Below are 25,042 nucleotides of genomic sequence, written 5' to 3'. Positions count from 1 at the left end.
CTTTCCACCCAAAGACCCAGGGTGGAATCATTGACCTTGGTGATTCTTAAATACCAGGAGAGGAAAGCAGGATAGGCATGGATAAAGGTAGGTTGGCCCCCTGTCACGAAGAGCTGACTCTTTAGAAAAACTCTTATGCTGGGAAAGATTGAAGGCAGGAGGAGGCGAGGATGACAGAGGAAGAGATGGTTGGATGGCATCACCGACTCAGTGGACATGACTTTGAGCAAACTCCAGGAAATGGTGAAGAACAGGGAAGCCTGTAGTTCTTCAGTCCATGGTGTCACAAAGAGTGGGACACAACTGAGCAACTGAACAACAGCAACAACAACAAAGGTAGGTTGGAGACTGTAGAAGGTGTATTTGAGAAGGTCCTCATCCAATGGCCTAAACTGTTCTTCCTTCACATGTAGTTAAAATGACACAAGCACAGAGGGAGGAGTTCAAGCTCTGGAAGAACCAAGATGAAGACTTTGATACACATAGAATGTTTTACAGAAAGCTTACATTGGACAGTTCTAACTAAAATCACTCTTTCAGTCAGCAACCATACTCATAAACCAACTCAGAATTATCTACCCCGATAGGTAGAAGCTTCAGGTATTCCAAAACACTGCTTGATCCCAAAACTAATCATATTTAATTTTGGAAGATGCTACATGAAAAACATTTTTAAAATTAAATTTTTCAGACTTGACAAAAAAAAAAAAAGACTTAATGAAACAGATTTTATATCTTAGCTTCCACCTATTGAGGTAGATAATTATGAGCATGGTTGCTTATCTCAGTTAAATCAGAATCTTGGGGAAGGGAAGGCAGAAGTCAATATTTTTTAAGACCCCACAGGTGATTCCACCCTGCAGCCAAGTGAGAACCACTCTTGGAAGCAAAAGATCTTATTTCTTTATAAGTTTCAGCTTCTTGCATTGTTAGAGGCTTCCTCCAAGAAGCCCTCCTAACTAATTACGTATTCTTATTTTCCATCTGTCCATAGGTCTATCTGTAGCTGGGGTCAGCACTTTCCATATTTGACCGTGCCTACAGGTCACCTCTGGAGAAGGAAATGGCAACCCACTCCAGTGTTCTTGCCTGGAGAATCCCAGGGATGGGGGAGCCTGGTGGGCTACCGTCTACGGGGTCGCACAGAGTCGGACACGACTGAAGCGACTTAGCAGGTCACCTGCTGCTGTTAAATCGCTTCAGTCGTGTCCGACTCTGTGCGACCCCATAGACAGCAGCCCACCAGGCTCCCCCGTCCCTGGGATTCTCCAGGCAAGAACACTGGAGTGGGTTGCCATTTCCTTCTCCAATGCATGAAAGTGAAAAGTGAAAGTGAAGTCACTCAGTCGTCTCTGACTCTTAGCGACCCCATGGACTGCAACCTACCAGGCTTCTCCGTCCAGGAATTTTCTAGGCAAGAGTACTGGAGTGGCTTGCCATTGCTTTCTCCGCAGGTCACCTGTGGACACTGTTAACCTGCAGATTCAGACTCAGGAGGTCCATGTGGGTGGAAGTCCAGCATCACTACGACGCTCCCAGGTGCTGCCCCCTGCTGGTGGGGGTCCCAGGTGCAGGGTCTACAGGAGAGGCTCATCGTTTGCGCAGGAGCATTTGTGATTGTTCTGGGGCTGTTTAGGCTCCTTTTCTGCCTTTCCTGCAGAAAAGGGCAGGGCGGCTGGTCTCCAGCTCTTTCCTATCCTGGCTCTCATCTCACTTGTTCCTCACTACACTGCCCACGGTGTGGACACAGACCTATACACGCAGAAAGCTCCCCAATGAGTAAATGAACGAATGTGAGAACCTCTATGGTGTTGTTAACATACATGAAGGTCTTAGGGAGGTCGGGAGGAGAAACTCAATGTCCAGGGAGCCCTGGGTTCCAAGCACCGTATGCAGTCAGGCTCCACACTGTGGTTGTGGTACCCAAGTCTAAAGATTAAAACATTTTATTGAAAACAAACAAACGAAAAACCTCAGCAAAACCGAATTCATAGATACAAAGAACAGATTGGTGGTTCCAGAGGCAGGGGGTGGGTGGTGGGTGAAATTGAAGAGGGTGGTGGAAAGGTACAAACTTCCTGTTAATAAGGTCTGAGGCCAAGAGAAGCCCTTGGACTTCCCCTCACCTCTATTCAGGACTCCCCAGAGTTCTGTCTCAGAACTGAAATCTTTCTCCAGCTAACTTCCCAGCTGTTTAAAAGCTTATCTCTTGATATTTGAGTGGCTTCACTCAGAAGGACAAAGCGGGAGGGTGAGGGTAGAAAAGGCAAGAGGGTCTGAGGTGTTGATCAGTTTCTTCTCTCGGCTTTTAAACTAGGGTGTGGACATGTAAAAAGCAGCCAAGGCAAACATCACAGCATTTTCACCAAAACCATGTCCCTTAACAACTGTGACAGGGAGGAAAAGTTATCTTTGTCAGCTGTGACCTCTATGTGGCAGCGCCTCCCACCACTCCAGGCCTTTGGTAAATTCCTACCTCTCCTCAGAATAATTTTTAATTTCTGACTCCAGTTCTTGGGTGGAAAATTATCTCATTAGGTTATTATACAATAATAATGAAAGAGAAGGAGTGGTATCAAGATAAGATTGAATCTTTTTATCCAAATATTTCAAAGGGAAGAAATGAATCATTCCAGAAACTGCTTCCATGTAAAATTCCAAAGTGCAGTATTAAACTGATGGTTTATAATGATTTAGAAAAGGGAGCAGTGGTCACTGGGACAACGTCTTGGATTGTTAAGTAAAGAAATGTAATGCCAAATTAAATGCATATACTTATAATGACTGAGGGAACAGAAGAAAAATCTAGTGAAATCCTAATATTAAAATTTTAGCAGTCATCTGACAAAGTTTCTCAAGATGCTCTTGAGACGTAGTACTGAACGTGAGCACACACATATATATATACACACACACACACACACACACACACACATATAGACACACACACACACACACACATATATATATATATATATATATTAATGTTAAGGTGATTATTAAACGGAAATGGACTGTGTTTATCTTTCTCAATTCTTTATCTCTCAGAGGTGTGTACTGGAGTATCTATGGGTGAAATTGTATGTATTTAGGAGTCGTGTTAAATGCTGGAAGCACCCCAGCTTAATGAACCAAGATGTACAACATGTTAATAATTGTACAGATCACCCCACCAACAAAGAATTATCTAGTCCTAGATGTCAGTAGGCCTGAGGTTGAGAAAGCCTGCTTCCTGTCCCTGCAGCTCCTTAAATACATATCCATGCTTAAAACCAGTCTCCAAGTCTCAAGTCTAAATCATTCTGTTGAACAAGGACCTATGGTATAGCACAGGGAACTCTGCTCCAGGCAGCCTGAATGGGAGAGGAATTTGGGGGTGAATGGATACCTGTATATGTATGGCTATATTCCTTTGCCATGCACCTCAACTATCACAACATTGTTGATTGGCTATACTCAAATATAGAATAAGAAGATAAATAAATCACTCACTTGATTTATAGGGGTGTTTCTTGCTTCCCTGGTGGCTCAGAGGTTAAAGCGTCTGCCTTCAATGCAGGAGACCTGGGTTCGATCCCTGGGTTGGGAAGATCCCCTGGAGAAGGAAATGGCAACCCACTCCAGTATTCTTGCCTGGAGAATCCCATGGATGGAGGAGCCTGGTGGGCTACAGTCCATGGGGTTGCAAAGAGTTGGACAAGACTGAGTGACTTCACTCACTCACTTGGGGCTTTGGTCAGATGGGTGGGTGTGACTAAAGGAGAAAATGCTCAGTATCATTGGCTTCTGGCTCTAGTGTGAGCCTGGGTCTCCCAGACAATGGATTTCCTTCAAGAATCCCACTCTGAGAGGTTAAGTCTTTGACCTGATAGAACAAGGCAGCCTACAAACCTCACCTGGGTTGGGTGAGGGGTGGGAGGGACAATGAATTTCCTAGGCTAAACATCACTTTTCAAAGTAGTGATGCAGATCATTAGTTTCCTAGGCTAGTCCAGTGCTTCTCCCTTATCTAGGTTTCTAGGAGGATCATACTCCATTATGGGGCAGAAGAGGCTTTGATTTCTTCCTGTTCTGTTACCTAGACTCCCGAGTCAGACTCCAGCAAGGGTCCTTCTGCCAGGTATCCCTTGCACCTATAGAAGGAGAAATTTGATTCAGAATGAGAGGAGAGCTTTATTCCCATTAAAACATGAGAGGTAGAAGCTTGTGGTCTAGAGCACATGCTCTCCCCCACACCAGCAGGGCTGTTTTATATGATTTATATGATATAAATATAAATTTATATGATTTATATGACAGCAGGGCTGTCATCTGGGAGGGGGGAGATTCTCATGGGAAGGCTTAGCTGTGCTGCTGTAGCTCTAGATCATAGTGCTGGGTGCCATGTCTCTGCACACAGCCGTTTGAACTGAAGTGTGGCCATTTTGCACCAGGGACTCTGGTCTGAAGGGCTGAATACTAGACCTCTGCACAACAAACACTGTGAGCAAATGAAACTCAACCCAACACAAAGGAAAAAAAAGCTTAGACTTTATGAGCAGATTCGATGTTTCCTCCCCGGGAACTGTTGATGGGCTTTGTGCGTGACACACCCCTCCCCTGTCCCCGTCCTGCTCCTCATCCTGAGGGTGCTGAGGGCGTAGGCTCAGCTCCTGGAGCTGCTTCCTGCTGAGTGTGGGGTCCTCAGGGCCTGGGGAGGAGCAGGACTTCTCCTGCTGCCTGTGGACGTGTCTGGTGCTCCCGGGCCTTCACCCTAACTGCTCTGCCTCTGAGCCACCACTGTCTGGAGTTTTCCAGATTCTGAGGGTCATGAAGGGGCCCAGGAAAGCACAAACCCAGGGGTGCTCCAGTGGCCCCATCACCCTGGCCTCAAATTGTTTCCTGGATCAGGCGGCCTGGTGTATGCAGCCCAGCGGCTCTCTCAGTGGTCCGTCTGCGCCTTCTTCTATGAGGCCACATGCATCCATGTGAAAACATCTCCACATGCCGCCTGGTGCATAGACCCCTCCCTGGGCATGAATGGGTGTTCAAGGTTAACTTGGTGCCCCAGGATCATCCTGGTCTGGGAGGCAGTGGGCTTGCGTCACAGTTGGAAGCCCCAGCTGTTCTGGTTGGTCACTGTTGCAAGGGTGACTGTTCCCTTTTTTATGGTGACAGGGTTGCATTTGTTCCCCCAGCCAAGGTCACTAGCTCTCCTCTGAACACAGTGACTCCCAAAATTAGTCATTTGCTCCTTAGGGACATACTTTTGTTGTTTTTTGGAAGAGAAACTTCAGGTCAGAGAGAGGTTCACATGAGTACTCAAGGGGATCTGTTGACCTAGGTTGTCTTTCCAAAGGATGGGGCTCAAGGCCCCCTTCACTTGAGTGTGATGTCCCCATGGAGTGACCCCCTGCAACTTCGGGGCAGATGGGTGATTGGCATCACCAAGTGGGATCCATTCCTCTCAGGAGTGACTGGGATTGAGGGCTGCTGTTTTCCAGGTTTTCAGAGCCACCTGGGCCTCTGGCTGGAAGGAGTGGCAGGCAAGTCAGTAGGTACAGGCATCAACTGGTTACCTTGGTTTCTCCTACAGGGAGGGCACACTTGAGTTGTCCTACTTCAAGGGAACTAAAGGGTCCCTTCTCTTGGCTTAGGGGGTGGGTCTACCATGAGCTCAAACACACTTGACTCTAAGGGCACACTGTTACCCTTGGGGCTAACAGCATGCAGATCAGGGCAAGTGGGAGTAACGTAACATTTTCTCCTGGCATAGCTTGGCTAAGGTGTCTTTGAAGGTGTGATTGGATCTCTCTTCTTTCCCTCATGATTGGGTCTCCAGGCTTAGTGAAAAGTCCACTTTATGCCCAGGGCACTTGTTATCCCCTTTGTCACTTGAGATGCTAATGCTATGCCATTATCACTTTATAAGGAACCTGGGAGCCCAAACCTGGGAATTATATCTCTTTAGCCACTTTGTTTGCCATTTTAGTTCTAGTGGGGAGCCTTTCTACCCACCTTGAAAATATGACCACTAGTACCTAGAAATACTTGAAGTTGCCCCGTGCTGTTGGCATGACAGTAAAGTCTATCTACCAGTCTTCTCCAGGATATATCCCTCTGGTCTGAATGGGTTTTGTCTGGAGGACCTGGGGGTCTGGTGTTGGGGGTGTTCACTGTGTAGATGGTACATGTCTCCACTACCAGACTGGCTATATTTTCATGCCACAGGTTATTCTGAGCTCAACTAACCAATTATACAGAGCTTCCCTCCTGTAGTGAGTTCCTATGAGTCTGCCTAGTGGCTTGACAAGCTGAAGTTTGGAGAAAAAACTATTGCTCATGTTCATTAACTAGCCTTCCATGGCCTCCTTGGAGTAGGAAATGGCAACCCACTGCAATATTCTTGCCTGTAGAATTCCAAGGACAGAGGAGCCTGATGGATTACTGTCCAAGGAGTCACATAGAGTTACAACTATTGTCCATGGGGTCACTCAGTTACAACTGGTAACTGAGCATTCATGCACCCACACATGGCCTCCTAGGTGTCTTGTCTGTTACCAACCTGACTTAGGGTCAGCTTACCCTCTCATGTTGGGCTTCCCTGATAGCTCAGCTGGTAAAGAATCCACCTGCAATGCAGGAAACCCTGGTTCAATTCCTGGGTCAGGAAGATCCACTGGAGAAGGGATAGGCTACCCACTCCAGCATTCTTGGGCTTCCTTTGTGGCTGAGCTGGTAAAGGATCTGCCTGCAATGCAGGAGACCTGGGTTCAATCCCTGGGTTGGGAAGATCCCCTGGAGAAGGGAAAGGCTACCCACTCCAGTATTCTTGCCTGGAGAATCACATGAACAGAGGAGCCTGGCAGGCTACAGTCCATGGGGTTACAAAGAGTTGAACATAACTGAGCAATCTTGGCATAAACAGGTTGCCAAAGAAACCCAGGACAGCAGCTCCTCACCTGTGTGCCTGCTCTTCCTCTGGGAGGGTATTCTTGCTTAAATAAACTCTGTAGGAATTACAGGTAGGGTGTAGGAATTAGGGACAACTGGATGTGTGTCCTTGGCTTTGTTGACTGCCCTGAGGTCCTGGACCATTTGGGTTTCTCGCTCTCTCTTTAAAATGCTGCATTTAATAAGTCATCAAAAACCTCTGCTTTGCCAGATCCAATCATTACTGTTTCATCTTCATCATACCTGCCTCTCAGAAGCATGGTCTCCAGCTTCTCCTTCTAGAGACACTCTCTTCACTTCTGTGACTGCTCATTTTCTCCCACCTCAGTCTCCTTGGGTGAGTCTTTACCTGTGAATGTTGGAGGGCTTCAGGGCTCAGTCTGACTTCTCTCACTCTTGATGTTACTTCCTCTTTTTCATTTCCATAAGTCTTATTTCTTTAACAAAAATTCTTAAATAAGTAGGCAAATATCAGTATTTTATGTAATCTGCTTGGGATGTATATACTGCTAAAATATAAAAATTTGTATTTTTAGAAATATTGAAATATTTCATATTAAAGAAAATAGAAATTTACTAACCATTTGGGGACACTATAAAACCATTAGCAAAGCAGAGCATCTGATAACAGTCACTTCTCCAGCTGTCATTCTCTGGACAGTTTCAGTCTCATAGAAGACAACTGAGACCAAGAGGCATCTTCATTTGTCAATGAAGTTGACAAAATTATATGTCCAAAGTCATCATTATTATTCCTAGTGGAGACCCTCAGATGCTTACTTTAAAGCCTTTTAAATCTTACTTTACAAACAAGTTTAAAAGTAGTAAAAGTAAAATATTATTAGAAACATGAGGAGAAGAAAATATATTTTAAAAACAGACATGAAAATTTAAAAGTTAAATCATAGCTATTAAAAGTGTGTTAGTAAATCCATAAATCCCTATATCCATGTTTTGTTAGCCTCTAAGACTATTGAAAGTGAAAGTCGCTCAGTAGTGTCTGAGTCTTTGCTACCCCATGGACTATGAAGTCCATGGAATTCTCCAGGCCAGAATATGGAGTGGGTAGTCTTTCCCTTCTCCAGGGGATCTTTCCAACCCAGAGATTGAACCCAGGTCTCCTGCATTGCAGGCAGAGTCTTTACCAGCTGAGCCACAAGGGAAACATTTTGTACTAAAGGGAAGACTATTGTACTAAATGGCACAACACTGCATGTTGGCAATGATACCAAATAATATTTGCCATCGTGTTCTGCAAACTCTTAAGAATGGAGGGGCATCAGCAACACATTTTAGGAAAATGCCCATCAAAAGCATTAACATTTTTTGTTTTAGTATTGAAACATAATGGACTTCATTTCTGTTGTCCACATTATAATAAAAGCCTTCATGAGAAGGTGTGACTCTAAGGATGGGAATTACATACTCAGTATCTGTTGTAAGTTCTGAGAGGGTAGGAAACATGCATTTCATTTAGATTCAGTTTGCTACTTTTATACCTGCAGCTTCCCTGAGAGTGCAGTTGAAAGGAGACCATCTAAAAGGAAGGAAGGGAAGTCTCTTCTCAGAAAACAAAAATACAAAAAAAATGCCTGAAGTTCTTTATGTTCAGGAACAGCACTTCAGGTTTAACCCTGAATATCATATAACATACCTATGAATATTCAAAACAGAGATTAAATGTGAAAAATATGCAATGCAAGTTAATTTTATAAATGTATTTCTTAAATTCTGCTTCTCTTAATTAAGTGGAAGCCATTTAATAAGCACAAAAATATGTTAATGAAGAAAAACTGGATTCTCTTGATGGTGATTTGCACAGGATGGAAAGAAGGTTATGATGATAACTCTGGTAGTGTTTTATAAATTACTTTTAAAAAATGACAACAGAAAGGCCAAGTCTGGCCTTCTAAGTTTCTTGATTGAGTTGAAGAAAGCTGTATTTGTATCAGATAATGAGTAAGCCTGTGAAATCCTCTATGATATCAATAGGATATACTAGTACTATAGAATCTATAACTATTAGGTCTATAACTTAGAAGAAAACCTCTATATTTCTTCTATTATAACATTTCACCATTTGGATATATAAGTAAGTAAAGTCGCTCTGTCACGTCTGACTCTTTGCAACCCCATGGACGGTAGCCTACCAGGCTCCTCTGTCCTTGGGATTTTCCAGGCAAGGGTACTAGAGTAGGTTGCCATTTCCTTCTCCAGGGGATCTTCCCAATCCAGGGATCAAACCCAGGTCTCCATCATTTTCATCAATATCTTGTCAGTATTTCATTGACTTTTTTTCTTTTATGGGGGGTTGCAATTGCAGAGGTGTCTCATATACCCCCTGCCCTCACACTCCAGAGCCTCCCCACGACCAACATCCCTTCCTTTGCTACAACTGGAGAATCTAGACTGATACATCATAGTCACCCACAGTCCATAGTTTACATTAGGATTCACTCCTGGTGTGTGTTCTATGAGTTTAGACAAATGTATGACATTTTTATTATCATGTATCATACAGAGTATTTCCATTGTCCTAAAAATCATCTATGCTCCACCTATTCATCCCTTACTCCTGTCTCCACTCTCTGGCAACCACTGGTCATTTTACTGTCTCCATAGTTTGCCTTTTTGTCATACAGTTAGCATTATACAGCATGTAACCTTTTCAGACTGACTACTTTCACTTAGTAATGAACATTTATGATTCTTCCATGTTGTACATTGTGTGTGTGTGTGTGTGCGTGCTGAATAATTCTCCATAGTCTGGATGAACTAGGTTAATTATCCATTCACCTATTGAAGGACATCTTGGTTGCTTCCAAGTTTTGGTAATTATGAATAAACCTGCTATATGTATTTTACAGATTTAAAAGTTTTGTTTCTCTTCCTTCAAAGTTAAACATATAACGAACCATTACTTCTAATATGCATGCAAATCAGACTGAATAGGTACCTCCTTTCATTTCTCTATATTTACATTAGTTACATTATTTTTAATATTAACATATTCATTTTTTCCATCTTCCATTTACTTTGAACAATTCAGGGAAGTGTAATAAAACACACAAATAGATCTACAAAGAAGTGCCATCACAATACAGAGATGGTTGTTCTATGGAAACTGAAAAGTTGACTGATAGGCAGAGATGTATTGCAATACTTAATAGTCAGTTGCTGGATGAAAGTCTAAATTTGAAGTAAGAATAGTGATTTGATTGTAGCCGAGGAAAAGTTACAGTCCTATAGGACACACAGATGTGTACTAGAAACAGTCTGGCTGTTTGTCTAAACAGTAAAGATTTGTCACCTGGACATTGAAAAATGATAACTGACACACACATACTTACCACTTGGTAAAAGGGAGAAAACTTTGGCCCAGAATTTGGTCTTTGTTTACAGAGTGGAATTTCTCACAGGATACAAGCAAGTTGTACCCTATAGTTTAATTCTGAACTTTGCATAGATACACGACATGGGGTTAAATGTACCCTTGCAGATAAGCTCATTTGAAGAGGAGGCACCTCAGGCTTTCTGACCAAAACTCCCAGCTTTGGGCCAAAGGCCAGCTGCCCTTTCTCATTTGCTTCTTATCCAAAGCTACTGCCTTATCTTGCAGCCATAGAAATATGACATGAACTATAACTTAAAATTTTTGTAATAGTCATGTTAAAAAGTAAAAAGGAACAGGTGAAATGGATATTAGTAAGATATTTTTAAACCAGTATGTTCACAATAATATCGTTTCAACATGTAATCAATGTGACAAATCATTAATGAGAGAAAAATATTTTTACACTGTCTTTGACATCTATTGTGTTTTGTATACATATAGCACACCTCAGTTTCGACCAGATGCATTTGAAGTCCTCAAATGTGTTGGACAACCCAAGGTTTACAGTATTATTAGTTAGGACTTCTATGGATGCAAGGGAGTAAATACATTTCTCAGTAATTAGAAGGACTGTTTTGGTAGGTGTCTTGGTTTGGGTTCTCCAGTAGCAGACCCTGAGACAAGGATTTGAGTGGAAGTAGTTTATTTTGGAAGTGATCCCAGGAAAACACATTTAGGGAGTGGAAAAGTGATATACAGAAGGAAGGAAGTCAATAAAGAGTGTGTTAACAAACAAGTTACAGCTTGGGCTACTAGATTCCTTCTTGCTGGGTCACTATGGGAGAGAGAATTGCTTCAACCGATGGGCAACGCACTGGGGCATTTATCTACCAACTCCCCATTGATCAGTGGGCTGAGGGTTGAGTCCAGGGGTTTTGGCTTGTCTTACATGTGGCCCCAATGTGCTCTACAAGCATAGAGCTCCCAAAACAGTGAGGGAATGTCAGAGGATAGGAGCGGGAACATGACAGTTTCTGCTCCAGCAGGTCACACCGTCCAAGGAGGGATCCTGCTAGTCTCAGGAGCCCTGGAAGCCTGATGCCAAGACTCTCCTTTACATCACTCATCCTACTTATGTATCCTATCCCTGGCTTCTGGATCAGTCTTTCCACACAGTAGGTGTTTAATAAATAGCTGTTCACTTTCCTTTGGGTATCAGCTTTATTCTTTTAGGCATGTGTGATCATGCTAAGTCACTTCAGTCATGTCCGACTCTTTGCGACCCTATGGACAGTTGCCTGCCAGGCCCCTCTGTCCATGGGATTCTCCAGGCAAGAATACTGAAGTGGGTTGCCATACCCTCCTCCAGGGGATCTGCTCAACCCAGGGACTGAACTTGCATCTCTTATGTCTCCTGCATTGGCAGGTGGTTTGTTTAACACCAGCGCCATTGGGAAGCTTCTTTATTCTTTTGGGCCTCTCCATGTAAATGGGGCACATAGCTACCAGCAATCATGGGTCATGTCCTTATAACTCCCTCACTAGAAAGGAAAGTGAAGTTTTACCCTAACTCGAGGAAAAACAAAAACAAAAAAGAACAGCAACAAAAATATCCTCAAGGAAGAAAGCCAACTGGCCTAACATGGGCCTTCACTTTATCTCTGGGCCAAACCCTTTGAACAGAGACATAGCGTACTATTATTGGCTAGATTTGAATGAGATGTCCATTCCTGAGGTTATGGAGGTGGATATATTATGGGACGGTGGAGTGACAATGAAATTTTAACCATATTCAGACTATGGCTACTGACTGGAGTGTATTTAAATTGTGAATCCCTTTTGTCTTGATAGAAAAATGCTTGAAGACCAGCACTGTCTCAGCTGAACCATTTTAGTACTGCTCTTATATCTGCTGCAGATTTAATGCTTGATGCTTTGACTATTTGACAGAGATACTGTAGACAATTTAATAATTTATAGTTCCGTTCAGTCCAGTCGCTCAGTCGTGTTCGATTCTTTGCAACCCTATGAATCACAGCACGCCAGGCCTGCCTGTCAATCACCAATTCCTGGAGTTTACCCAAACCCACGTCCATCGAGTCAGTGATGCCATCCAGCCATCTCATCCTCTGTTGTCCCCTTCTCCTTCTGCCTCCAATCCTTCCCAGCATTAGGGTCTTTTCCAATGAGTCAACTCTTCGCATGAGGTGGCCAAAGTATTGGAGTTTCAGCTTCAACATCAGTTTTCACACAGTTATAAATTTGCATCATATGTCCCTGAGGCTTGTTTGGGAATGAATCAAGTCGGACAAGACTGAGTCCCTTATTAGATGCTGTCTCATCATTTCCACTAGAGTCAGTGGCTGGCTGCATTAACTCAGCATAATGTATTCAGTGTTCATCCATGTTATAGCATGCATCAGTATTTTATAAAATGCCAAATAATATTCCATTGCCTGTAATACCATGTTTTATTTGTCCATTTATCAGTTTATGTACCCTTGGATTGCCCTGCCTCCAATACATTTTTTCCTTTTATGAATAGTGCCACTATGACATTCATATGTAAGTTTTCATGTGTACATGGGCTTCATTTAACTGCCTAGGAGTAGAATTGCTGGATTATGTGGTAACTTTGTGGCTGTACCCCCTTACGTTCCCACTAGCAATGTATGAGAGTTCCAATTTCTCTACATCCTTTCCAACACTTATTATTGCCTTTAGTTATAGTACTGAACATTTAAGATCAGAAAACACATGCAGATATAGACCTTAATACATCTTCTCTGTTTGTAACCTCCACGCATGGCTTTGTGGTCATGTAGCTAAACATGAATGGAATGGATGGAATGTCCATTCCAGTGAATGGAAACCTTTTGGTTTGTATGTTTCTTTAAGTTTTAAAAAGTGTATTTACACATTATGAGACTCACAATAAACCTACACAGAGTACAAAGAGTGCCAATTTCCCATTTTAGACCTTAGATGGGCTAGGTGAGAAAGGTTAAGTAATAAGTGAAGTATCTAAAGCTCTGGTCCCCTGGCTTCATGTTGAGTCTTCTCTATACCGTTCAAAGCTGGATTTTAACATCTCTTCTAAGTATCATATTAATGTTCAGAAAAGAATGCTGATAAGTTTCAAAAGATCTTAGTTAAAAGCAAAAAAGACAGCAGAAGCTGAAGGGACAGAGTGTATTTGACAGTTTGGAGATGCTAATTATGAGATAGTTGTAGGGACTGGAGAGAACAATCTGGGGAAGCCTGATAAGGGAAGTCACTAGGCTTCCAACTTCAGCAAGAGATTTAAGAGGACTGTAAATCAGGTGAAGTTGGGTTATGTAAACTGTAGATTGCATTATCTCAGAAAGAGCTAACACCAGAAAGTAGGTAATTGTTATAAATTTCAGCTCTGTTTTCATTTTTTTCTAACAGAAAATTTTAAACATGCATGGAATATCAAAAAATAGTATAATAAATCCTCACAATGCCCACTGATAGAACATGATCAACATTCTGTCATTCTTACAAGTTGACTTATAAAAATATTTGAATACATTAAGGCTTTCTTTAATATCATTTTTCCCTCCAGCTTTATTGAGGTATAAATAACAATTAAAATGTAAATATTGAAAATACAACCTAATGACTTGATACACATACATGCTCAGTTGCTAAGTCACATCCAACTCTTTGCAACCCATGGACTATAGAAAATACTCACCACAGCCAAGGCAATCAACATAGCAGTCAATTCACACCTTAACCATTTTTCTTTTTTGTTTTTAATGTTGAGAACTTCCAAGATCTCTTCTCATAGAAAATTGAAATTTCACAGTACATAACTGTTGACTGGAGCCACATTTCTGTATACCAGTTCTCCAGAACTTACTTGTATTTTGTAATTGAAGCCAAAAGTCATTATTAAAAAGGGAAATTATCAAAGAATAGCAACATGATCTTGTGATAAGCTCCACAAATTTTGACCTTTCTTCATTTAGGGTGGAAGGGAAGAAAACTGCTGAGCTGGTAAGATGGCCACACAAATAGCTACATACTTATGGGTGGGAGCCCAACATTTTGTTCATTCAGTCCTGCAGTCATTCGTTCATTCAAATAACACATTCTAGGCAGTTTTGATGCACACTGTCCATCCACCAGTGAGACTGTCATGCTGGCCTTGGGCTCGAGTCCAAATCAGGAGTCATTGTTTAATACATCTTTGAAGACTGTGGATAAGTGCTGTCCTTGAGCTTCATCTTTCTCATCCATAAAATAGGGATAATACGCTGCTGAATAGGGTGTTGTTAGAGTTAAAAGTAAGGGGAGTTCCCCAGAAATATGCATGACCTGTGTTCTGTAACATATGCCACTCTTACTTGTCTAGGCCCTAGCTCATGATGAAAAAAAACATTAGACAGCCTCTCTCCCCTCAGATTTCCCTTTCCCAGTCTAAGAGGGCAGCAACAAGCTCACAGAGGTTCCCTGCACAATGCAGCATGTAAGATGCCAGAAAGCTGCCCCCATTAACACCATGCATTCATCTTCCAAAATCATCTGAGTTTCTCTAACTTTCTGTTACTTTTCATTAGGTCTTGCACCTCTACAAACATAATCTGTGCTAAACCCTGTTGTTGTCCGAGGTCAAAAAATCTGTTGGAGTTTGGAGGAAACAAAGGTTTATTGAAAGAGTCAAGCAAGGAGTTCATGCTCAAAAAAAATCCAAACTCCCTGATGGATTTCAGGGGAGAGTTTTTATAGGGAAGGTGAAGGAGAAAGTGCAGTGTAGGTGATCACTTCCATCATTATTCTCTGACTGGTTGATGATGAGGTAACAGGGTCATGTCATGGGGTTTAACATCTTCAGTCCTCAGGCTCCAGCTGGTGTGGGGGCTCCCTGCTCGTGGTCATCATGCAGTTAACTTCTTCCATCTGGTGAGGGTTTTAGTATCTGCAGAACAACTCAGGAATGTGCATCAGACACTGTCATCTATATGATCTAAATCCTTCAGGGAAGGACTAAAGATTTTGTGATTGCTATATGGCTGATCTATTGTTTAATATTTTGTTGTTGTTACTACACATTCACATTCTTTCAATCATTAATTCTTGAGCCAGCCTTCTGTGGTTCAGAGGAGACCTGGGAGATTAAAGCTTTTCTCCAAGCAAGAGGGGCTTCCCAGGTGGTTCAGTGGTAAAGAATCCACATGCCAATGCAAAGAGAAGCAGGATGCAGGCTAGATCCATGGTTCAGGAAGATCCCCTGGAGGAGGAAATGGCAACCCACTCCAGTGTTCTTGGGTAGATAATCCCACGGACAGAGGAGTCTGGTGGGCTACAGTCCATGGGGCCACAAACAGTCGGACAGGACTGAGTGAGCACTGCATGCACAAACAAGAAGCAGGTAGAGGGTATGGGGTGGGATCTAGCCCAGGAAGGTCCCTGCTCCATAACAGCTGGACACCCTCCTGTAGCACCCTTATTTGGTCTTGATGAGGGCAGAGTGCCCAGAGCGCAGGCTGCTATCTCCTTGTGCCAGCTTTCTCTGGGTCTTCATCACAGCTGAGGGAGCGTTTCTGATGCAGCCTGCCCCTCCCTCTCCGTCTTCTGGGTGGGGGCCCGGGCTCAGAGCGCGACCTTTGGTAGAATTTGCAGCCCGGTGCCCAAACGTAGGCGCCCCTGTCCGGTGCCTTGGGTGCCGCAGTTTCCCTAAGTGGCTCCATCAAGCGCGCCTGCAGCCTCGCCTCACACCTGCGCGGCCCCCGGCAGAGCCCGCCTGGCTGCCCCTTGGTCCTGCTGCCCCCACCGCTCCCGACTCCAGGCCCCAGGGGCAGAGGCACCAAGCGGGTGGCTCCCCACTGTGCTCCACTCCCTGAAGCAGGTGGTTCTGTCTCCCCAAGAGAGGACCGCGCTGTGTCTGAGCCTCCAGCCTCCCCGCCGGCGTCTCCAGGAGCAGCTCCATCACCAGAGCAGCGCGACCCCGACCCGCGGCCGCCTCCACCTGCAAGATGTGGAAGCCCAACCCGCTGCAGGACGCGAACTTCTGCTCGCGCCTGTTCTTCTGGTGAGAACCCGCCTGGGCTGTGGCACCTCCGCCGTCGTGGGGCGGGTGCTTGACGCCGCCGCTGAGCTTTTGGGGACCGAGGAGGGGGGTGGTCGGGGCGAGGGAGCGCTTTCCGCTGGCGCCCTGGGCACCAGGCTGCTTGTAGCCCTTGGGGCCAAGTGGTCCCTGGCATCTGGCGAGCCAGGGAGAGGGAACTCGTGGTGGGGCTCCCTGACTTGTAGCTCGCTGCCCCACCAGCAAACTCCTTAGGCCCTAATAGGACAGGAGAAGTAGGAGGGGCGGCGAGTGAAGCAGGAGGCAGGGAAGCTGAGACCCCAGGCTGCCCAAGGGAAGTCTCCCGCCAAGCGGGAGAAGGACTGGACCACCCCCTCCACCACCCCCCACACACCCAATACCACACACCCAATACCACACAGCCACACTCCATCCTTAGCCGGCTTCCCCAGTACTGCTCAGGAATTCGCAGTTCTGAACTAAAGCGGCATCCTTATTTTACCCCTAAGCAAGCAGTTTATGAACAGCTTCCTTTATCCAATTAGTGTCCTGCACTGTTACCATCGTCCAAGAACGTCCCCATTTCTCCCATATTCCTTAGGTGACAGCTGAGTTCAGCCTGCACCAGGCTCCCTCGTCACTGTGCCTATGACAATGTCTCCCTTCCTCCCTCCCTCTCTCCCTGTACATCTCTCACTGCATTTCCTGTATCTATTTGTGACAAGTTTCATGTGTGTAAAAAGACTTGTTTTTAATGTAATGAATGGGGATACTATTCTTGAACACGTTTTGCTTTTGCCTGGGACACACAGCCAGGACTGGAGTATGTATTTGAACGGCCCCCTTCTCTATTGTGAATATCTCCACTTCCACATTTGAGGACCAAACCCTGGGGATGTGGTCCCTGAAACCCGTGGGGGTCTTATGCAGATCTTTAGCCTTCAGAGAAGCAGTACATGGTCTTGATGCAGGTGGTCCTACCCAGGAGTCATTTGGTCCTGAAACCACTGAAGGGTCCCTGAACTGTGAGGAAACACCAATGAAAAATGCTGCAGAGAGCTGAAGCTCTTACCTGAAGTCTTCATCTAATAGCTGGGACCTTTATTTTTTGGGGCTCCAAAATCACTGAAGATGGTGATTGCAGCCATGAAATTAAAAGATGCTTATTCCTTGGAAGGAAAGTTATGACCAACCTAGATAGCATATTAAAAAGCAGAGACATTACTTTGCCAACAAAGGTCCATCTAGTCAAGGATATGGTTTTTCCAGTGGTCATGTATGCATATGAGAGTTGGATTCTGAAGAAAGCTGAGCACCAAAGAATTGATGCTTTTGAACTGTGGTGTTGGAGAAGACTCTTGAGAGTCCCTTGGACTGCAAGGAGATCCAACCAGTCCATCCTAAAGGAGATCAGTCCTAGGTGTTCATTGGAAGGACTGACGCTAAAGCTGAAACTCCAATACTTTATTTTGGCCACCTCATGCGAAGAGTTGACTCATTGGAAAAGACCCTGATGCTGGGATGGGTTGGGGGCAAGAGGAGAAGGGGACGACAGAGGATGAGATGGCTGGATGGCATCACCAACTCGATGGGCATGAGTTTGAGTAAACTCTGGGAGTTGGTGATGGACAGGGAGGCCTGGCGTGCTTCGATTCATGGGGTCACAAAGAGTCGGACACGACTGAGCAACTGAACTGAACTGAACTAACTAGGCAGGCCTGAACCTCTGGATTTTAATCACTCTTTGGTTATTATTAGGTCTTTTGTTTCTGGAACCTAGCTCCAGGGAATGGGAGCGCCTATGCTTGTTCTGATGGTGGTATATTCAGTGTGTAGTTATGTCTCTTGGTCATTTGGTGGCCCTTAAGGAAAGGGGCTTAGAAGAAGGAATGTGGGTGTGGTTACTCTAAATAATACTGAAATAGTCAAATATCTGCTTAAGGCAGGGCAAGGCACCTTCTGTCTGTGGATTTTCAAAATGTGTGTGTGGAAATGGGAAGATAAAGACTTCTCATTGATCTTGGTAGACACCCATTTCCAGTTTTCCTGCTGGGAGGAGAGAAGCTATTACCTCTTATTTCACACTTGAAGTTGCTGAAGCAGAGAGGTTGAGTGAGTTGTCTACCAGCACACAGCTAGAAAGTGAAAGAGTTGGACCCCAAATCAGGCAGTCTGGCTCCCTGTGTATGTAACTGCTGTATCGAGTAGGTTCTATTTGTGTACTTGTTTGTAAATGCACAGAGAAGCTGATTCCAAACACACCTTTGGTCTTATTGGCAGGAGTCTCTCAAGGCAAGTTCTTAAAGTTCTTGCTTTTGGAGATGATGCATGTGAAACATCTCTATAATCAAGCTTTAGGGCAGCTCTTCTCAGAGCTTTCATCCTCATCACCTGGGAGTTTGTTAGAAATGCAAATCCCGCCGCCCCCGTCCCCCCCATCCCCCCGCACTCTTTCTAGACCAATTGTGTAAAGTTAGAAATTCTGGGGGTGGGGGTTAAATAAGCTCCAGGTGATTCTGATGGAAGGTTGAGACTGGCTTCTGCTTTCAGCCACCCCTCCCACTGGCATTACTACTTCAATGTTAACTTTTTTTTTTTTACATCAAAAGAAACGTATTAGGATTTTTTTTTTCTATATTGCAAATTTCTTTTATTTTTTTATTTTTAAACTTTACAAAATTGTATTAGTTTTGCCAAATATCAAAATGAATCCGCCTCAGGTATACATGTGTTCCCCATCCTGAACCCTCCTCCCTCCTCCCTCCCCATACCATCCCTCTGGGTCGTCCCAGTGTACTAGCCCCAAGCATCCAGTATCATGCATTGAACATGGACTGGCAACTCATTTCATACTTGATATTTTACATGTTTCAATGCCATTCTCCCAAATCTTCCCACCCTCTCCCTCTCCCACAGAGTCCATAAGACTGTTCTATACATCAGTGTCTCTTTTGCTGTCTTGTACACAGGGTTATTGTTACCATCTTTATAAATGCCATATATATGTGTTAGTATACTGTATTGGTGTTTTTCTTTCTGGCTTACTTCACTCTGTATAATAGGTTCCAGTTTCATCCACCTCATTAGAACTGCTTCAAATGTATTCTTTTTAATGGCTGAGTAATACTCCATTGTGTATATGTACCACAGCTTGCTTATCCATTCCTCTGCTGATGGACATCTAGGATGCTTCCATGTCCTGGCTATTATAAACAGTGCTGCGATGTTAACTTTTAAAAGGGGTCCAGACTTTGTGAAGTTAGTTGTTGAACACAATTTCCAGCCTGTATGTAAAGTCTGAGGTACTCTCGTGATTTCCTGTGTTCCCCACTCGCTGCCCTGGGGAAAGCTGACATGAGCCCAGGCAGGAAGTACTGCCCAGAGACAAAGTCCGCCTTGTAGAGAAAAACTGAGTTTTCATCTTCTCATTGGGTGTTTGCTTTTCTTCTCATATTTCACCTGCTTTCTAAACTTGCAAATGATGCCAGTAACTAGCTTATTGTCTTTATACAAATGACCTCACTGGAGGTTTAGTGTTTTCACAGCACAGGTGGGACTTAGGGTCAAAGAGAAGGCATTCGTTATGGCTATAGGTAATTATTGTGGATTTTAGAAATTTCTGCAATAAAATTAAAACTATAGAATAAGAAGTGAATAAAAGTTTATTTCTGTTAGCCACATATACTCACTGATAATTTGGCTGTTTCTTAGAAGTAGAATAACTGGTGAAAGCCGAATTTTGTTCCATCAGGTTTGCCCTCTTAAAAACTGCTTGTGTGTTTATTTCATTGCTATTTGTGCATACCTGAATTACATTTCTAATGGGACTGAGGTTAAAAATGTCAAACAGTTACTTATTTATTGTTGTCCATGCTGGGTCATCATTGCTGTTCTCGTGCTTTTCTCTAGTTGTGTGGTGACGGGTGGCTACTCCCTAACTGTGGTGCAGGGGCTTCTCTTCTTATGGAGCACAGACTCCAGGGCGAGTGGGCTTCAATAGTTGCGGCTCATGGGCTTAGTTGCTCCATGCCACGTGGAATCTTCCTGGACCAGGAATCAAACCTGTGTTCTCTGCATTAGCAGATGGATTCTTAACTACTGGACAATCAGGGAAGTCCAATATCAGTTTTAATAAGAATTTATTTGATTTTTAGAGTTGGAACATTATTGATTATTTGTCTTTCTTTGAATTGTCTCTTCATAGACATTTTTTCCTATGAGGCATTTTTATATTTGAATAATTTGCAATAACACATATAATACTTTTTCAGATTTTCCTTTGTTCTTTAGAGGTTTTAAATTAGATATAATTAATTATATTGAACTTTTCTTTTTAGCTTCTCCTATTGCCTTTTAATATGTCTTTTTTAAAATCCTAGCATCCTGTATATCTCTGTACGCATTCTATTTTGGCTCTCTTTTCTTATTTAATTTCTACCAATAAAGACAACTATATATATATATATATATATATATATATATATATATTTATTTATTTATTTTAGTATTTGGTATAAGATGGACCTCATTTTCCCAAACAGCCCATATTCCTATATGGTTTGTTGAATGACTCTTCCTTTTTCCCATAATTGAAAATCAGTGGCACAATTTTTGAACCATGCCCAGTCTGTTGAGACTCTCCCTGGCAATGTCCCCGCTGTCCTGCACTGCAGCCTTGGGGTTGTGCTCTGCATTTCTCCCCCCACCCCCCTATTCCCAGAAGCAGCAGGTTGGGGGTTAGTGCAGGACCTGTCCCCAGAGATGAGGGTGGAGCAGGGTCTTGGACCAGATGCATTTGGCCATCAGGGAATGGTTGCATCCTTACTCCACTGACACTGGCCACATCTCAGTCAGTAAACTGTCCCCTTGCAAAGGGAGTGTGGGTGTGGAAACTGCCACTAGCGTCAAGTCAGACTCTCCACAGACTCTTGTCAGAGAAGCTGATGACATGAGGGGGGATGTGAACTGGCCTAGTGCTGAGATGGTTTAGGGAGGTTGGTGCTGTTAGGCCCTCAGTAACTAATGATTGTGAATACATAGAAATGTTTAATTTCAAGCTAGAATTCTTTGCACCAGTTCCAGAATACCACTTGTTCCTCATTAACAGTGAGAGATCCACATGTTGTAGATGGCGTCTGGGTGAGCTCTGCCAGGTGCTTTTTCTGGTCTTGACCTGTTTCCTGTAATCATTTAGTTTGTTGAGTTTTGGTAATTTTATACAATAACTACAGTCTCAAGCAAGGTGTAGAACATCCTAGAGGTATGGTGTGTCCTTGTGGAAAACTAATCTGCCTAAAAATTTTATCTCTTGTAGTTTTTTCTTGATTTTTTGGGATCTTGATCATCCTACCTCATCAACCTGAGAGGTGTCAATTAGAGTCCATTCAGATGTGTCAAGGGAATAAGTTGCCTGAGTCTTCCAGGGGTCCCCCAAACATGTTGACCCCCTTTCTCTCTGTTGACATGAAACAAAGAGGGTATCAGATATTTCTCTGGCAAAGATAGGCTTATGGGATCAGCAGAGAATTATAGTTGAGGTTTACAACTATGGAGAGCTACACGCAAGTCTTCAAAGGGCCAGGGAAAGAGATCACTATTATAGAGGGGAAAGGAAGCTGGCAGGTCTGTTAAACAAAGATTCCATGGCGTTTCACTGACTGACTGCCAGGAAAGAAGCAGAGTCTTTGTTCTTCCTGTTGGGTTCTGTCATTGTAACTGCATCTGTCAAAGTTATCAGAGATTTTCTACTGCGGCCCAGTGGGATTACTCAGGATCTCTGTCGTGGTGACAGCTGCTCTTTTTCTGGTGAGATGTTTTCCTGTTTAGAGCAACACTGTCTTCTCAGGTGATCCCCTCAGCAGCCTTGGGAGGTGCTATCTCCACATGTTCTCCTCAGTTTCCAGAGGCCAATACTGAGATGTTATGTGGCTAGTTTGTGGTCATTCAACTAGAAAGTGACAAAGTCTAGACTCTAACACAGGAAGATTTCCAACTGAGGCACATCATGTGCAATTTTTTTCTCATTACATTTTTTTAAATTGTGGAAAAATGCACAAAACATAAAATTTACCATCTTGACCATATTTAAGCATATGGTTTAGCATTGTTAAGGACATTCACGTAATTTTGCAAACAATTTCCAGAACTCTTTTCTTCCTGCACTAGTTTGGGGGGAAGTGTCATCATCTGGGCACATCCCAGTGCTAATTCTGAGTGTTTTCTGTGGGGAACAACTGTAGGGAAAATGGCCTAACATGTTTCAAACCTGTTTAGTGGTAAAGCTCACAGACTTATACTTTTGTTTTGGAAGGAAATTGAGACATAGTAAGACATAGTAAGGGTCACTGGGATGCTGACCTGGAGTGGAGAAGTGGAGGAGGGGGCACAATTGAGGCCCTGGGTCCTCAGGGCCGCTGTTGGGATTAGGATCCAGTCTTCTGTCTCCTGGATTGGGGTTCTTTGGAGGTGCCAACCTACCAGAGTTTGTAAAAGCTGAAGCCCAGTTTCTCTTATTGCTTCTTTAATGATTCATGGACATTCACGCATTCAATAAATAATTCTTGAGCATCAATTCTGTATACATACTGTCCTTGGAATAATGGAATAAAAGAAGTTTGATCTCTGCTTTCACTGGTTATTATTGTCTTGCCTTGAAATTTTCCTTACCGTGGCAAGGTCAGGAAAATAGTGTTAATCTTTGGGCTATCTCTACATTTTATTATCATTTAAATAATGCCTAATGGATTTGAACAGGGTTTGAGGGATACCCTGTGTATAGTTAACTGTTTTTTTCCCTTTTATAATAAGTAATTTGCAGAGAGAGAATTTGAGATTATATGGATACCGTCTTCCACATCAAACTTTCACCCACTGGTTTTAACTTCCATTGATAATTTTCTGACTCCATCACTCCTTTTGTGTTTGTTTGCCTCTGTTTGCAAGAGCATTCCTTTCTTTCCTATTAATGTAACAACATGGATTCAGACATCCTTTCTTTATTTAATTTGTTGTTATTCATTGCCACTTATTTGTTTTGATTCTCAATGTATCCCAGATTTGTCTAGCAAAAGTCATTCAAGCTGGCTTCTCTGTGCTTTCTATACAACCTCATGACTCTTTCAGGGCTTCCTTATTTTATGGTGCAAGTTGTTCCTTCTTGGACTTTCTCTGCCTGTAGGTCTTAGGCTGTAGACAGTGAGGCTTTTGCCGGGATTGCCTGGGGCTCTGCTTACCAGGGCTCGTACTAGTTATGAGCAGCCCCCACAGAAATTCTCCTTTTGGAGCCAGTGTTGTGGCTTCACTGGCTCTTGTGGTTCTTAGGATTGTGAGACATGTGTCAGCAACAACCATCAGGGGACTTTGAAATGATGAGGTGTATCACTCATTCATGTGTCGTGGAGGGTACCAGACACACCTGGGGTGACACAGGCGGGTCCTGAATAGAGAGAGGACATGTGAGTAAGTCTGGACTTGAGATTCTGCCTTTTAGGGGTTGCGGGTGGGGTGTTTAGGATTTTGATGGTTCACTCTTTATTGCTAAGTATGCTAAGTCACTTCAGTCGTGTCCAACTCTGTGTGACCCCATAGATGGCAGCCCACCAGGCTTCCTCATCCCTGGGATTCTCCAGGCAAGAACACTGGAGTGGGTTGCCATTTCCTTTTCCAATGCATGAAAGTGAAAAGTGAAAGTGAAGTCGCTCAGTCGTGTTCGACACTCAGCGACCCCATGGACTGCAGCCTTCCAGGCTCCTCCATCCATGGGATTTTCCAGGCAAGAGTACTGGAGTGGGGTGCCATTGCCTTCTCTGTCACTCTTTATTGGTGAATTTTAAACACAAGAGCGGGAAATAAAGTGTGAGAAGGGAGAACCAAGCAGTCAGCAAGATAGTCTGTTATCAAGTCAACCAGAGCTTTTTCCAAGTGGGAACTTCATGGGTGGGGTGGCCTGGCTCTTTATCTAGTTGTGTAGGTGGCACATGTTCATTGGAGGTGGCTGTCTTCGACAAGGATGTCTCCAAGGTTTAATGTCTAGCATTTATATTATAATCAAAAAAGCTAATTATCAGGTGCTTACATAAACTGCCCCAACCTTGGAACCAGCTATTTCTTCAAGGAGGCTTGGCTCCTTTTAGAGAAGAAGGGTATCAGAAAGTTAAGATCTGGGTGAAGGGTCCTAAAAGGCACAGACTTCCAGTTATAAAATAAATAAGCTATGGAGATATAATGTCTGGTGTGGTGACTATAGTTAGTAATACTCTATGCATATTTGAAAGCTGCTAAGAAATTAGACTTTAAAAATTCTCACCACACACACACACACAAAATTCTCACCACAAGAAAGGAAATGTAATTGTGTATGTTAAAAAAACAGAACCCCAAGATCTAAGGACTGGAATGCTCTTTGCTACCAATATGTCATTACTCCAGGGCCTCTCATTGTATAGAATTAGGGTGCATACATATGTGTGTGTGTGAAAACACATATGTAATTATTTTTTAAATTTATTTTAGGATAATTACTTTACAATATTATAATGGTTTTTGCCATACATCAACATGAATTGGCCACAGGTATACGTATGTCCCCCTGATCCTGAACCCACCTCCCACTTTTTTCCCCCACCCTATCCCTCTGGGTTGTCCCAGAGCACTGGCTTTGGGTGCCCTGTTTCATATATCGAATTTGCACTGGCAATATGTTTTACATATGATAGTATACA

The 25,042-nt window shown here is 43.4% G+C and overlaps 1 protein-coding gene across 1 annotated transcript in view; it reads left to right on the top strand.

The window, feature by feature from the left end:
• The first annotated feature begins 3,006 nt into the window (after nt 1–3,006).
• Nucleotides 3,007–25,042, top strand: part of LOC147361942 (ATP-binding cassette sub-family C member 4-like) — a 221,769-nt gene continuing 199,733 nt past the window's right edge. Inside the window, 1 exon segment of the mRNA XM_086330260.1 lies at nt 3,007–16,328. Coding sequence (XP_086186386.1) covers nt 16,273–16,328 — 56 coding nt within the window. The 5' untranslated portion in view covers nt 3,007–16,272.

This window comes from Bos grunniens, chromosome 12 (assembly GCF_055505025.1).
Source record: "Bos grunniens cultivar Pamir isolate PY7600 chromosome 12, Bosgru_T2T1.0, whole genome shotgun sequence".
In the NCBI taxonomy this organism is placed as follows: domain Eukaryota; kingdom Metazoa; phylum Chordata; class Mammalia; order Artiodactyla; family Bovidae; genus Bos; species Bos grunniens.
This window is presented reverse-complemented; position numbering and strand designations above follow the sequence as displayed.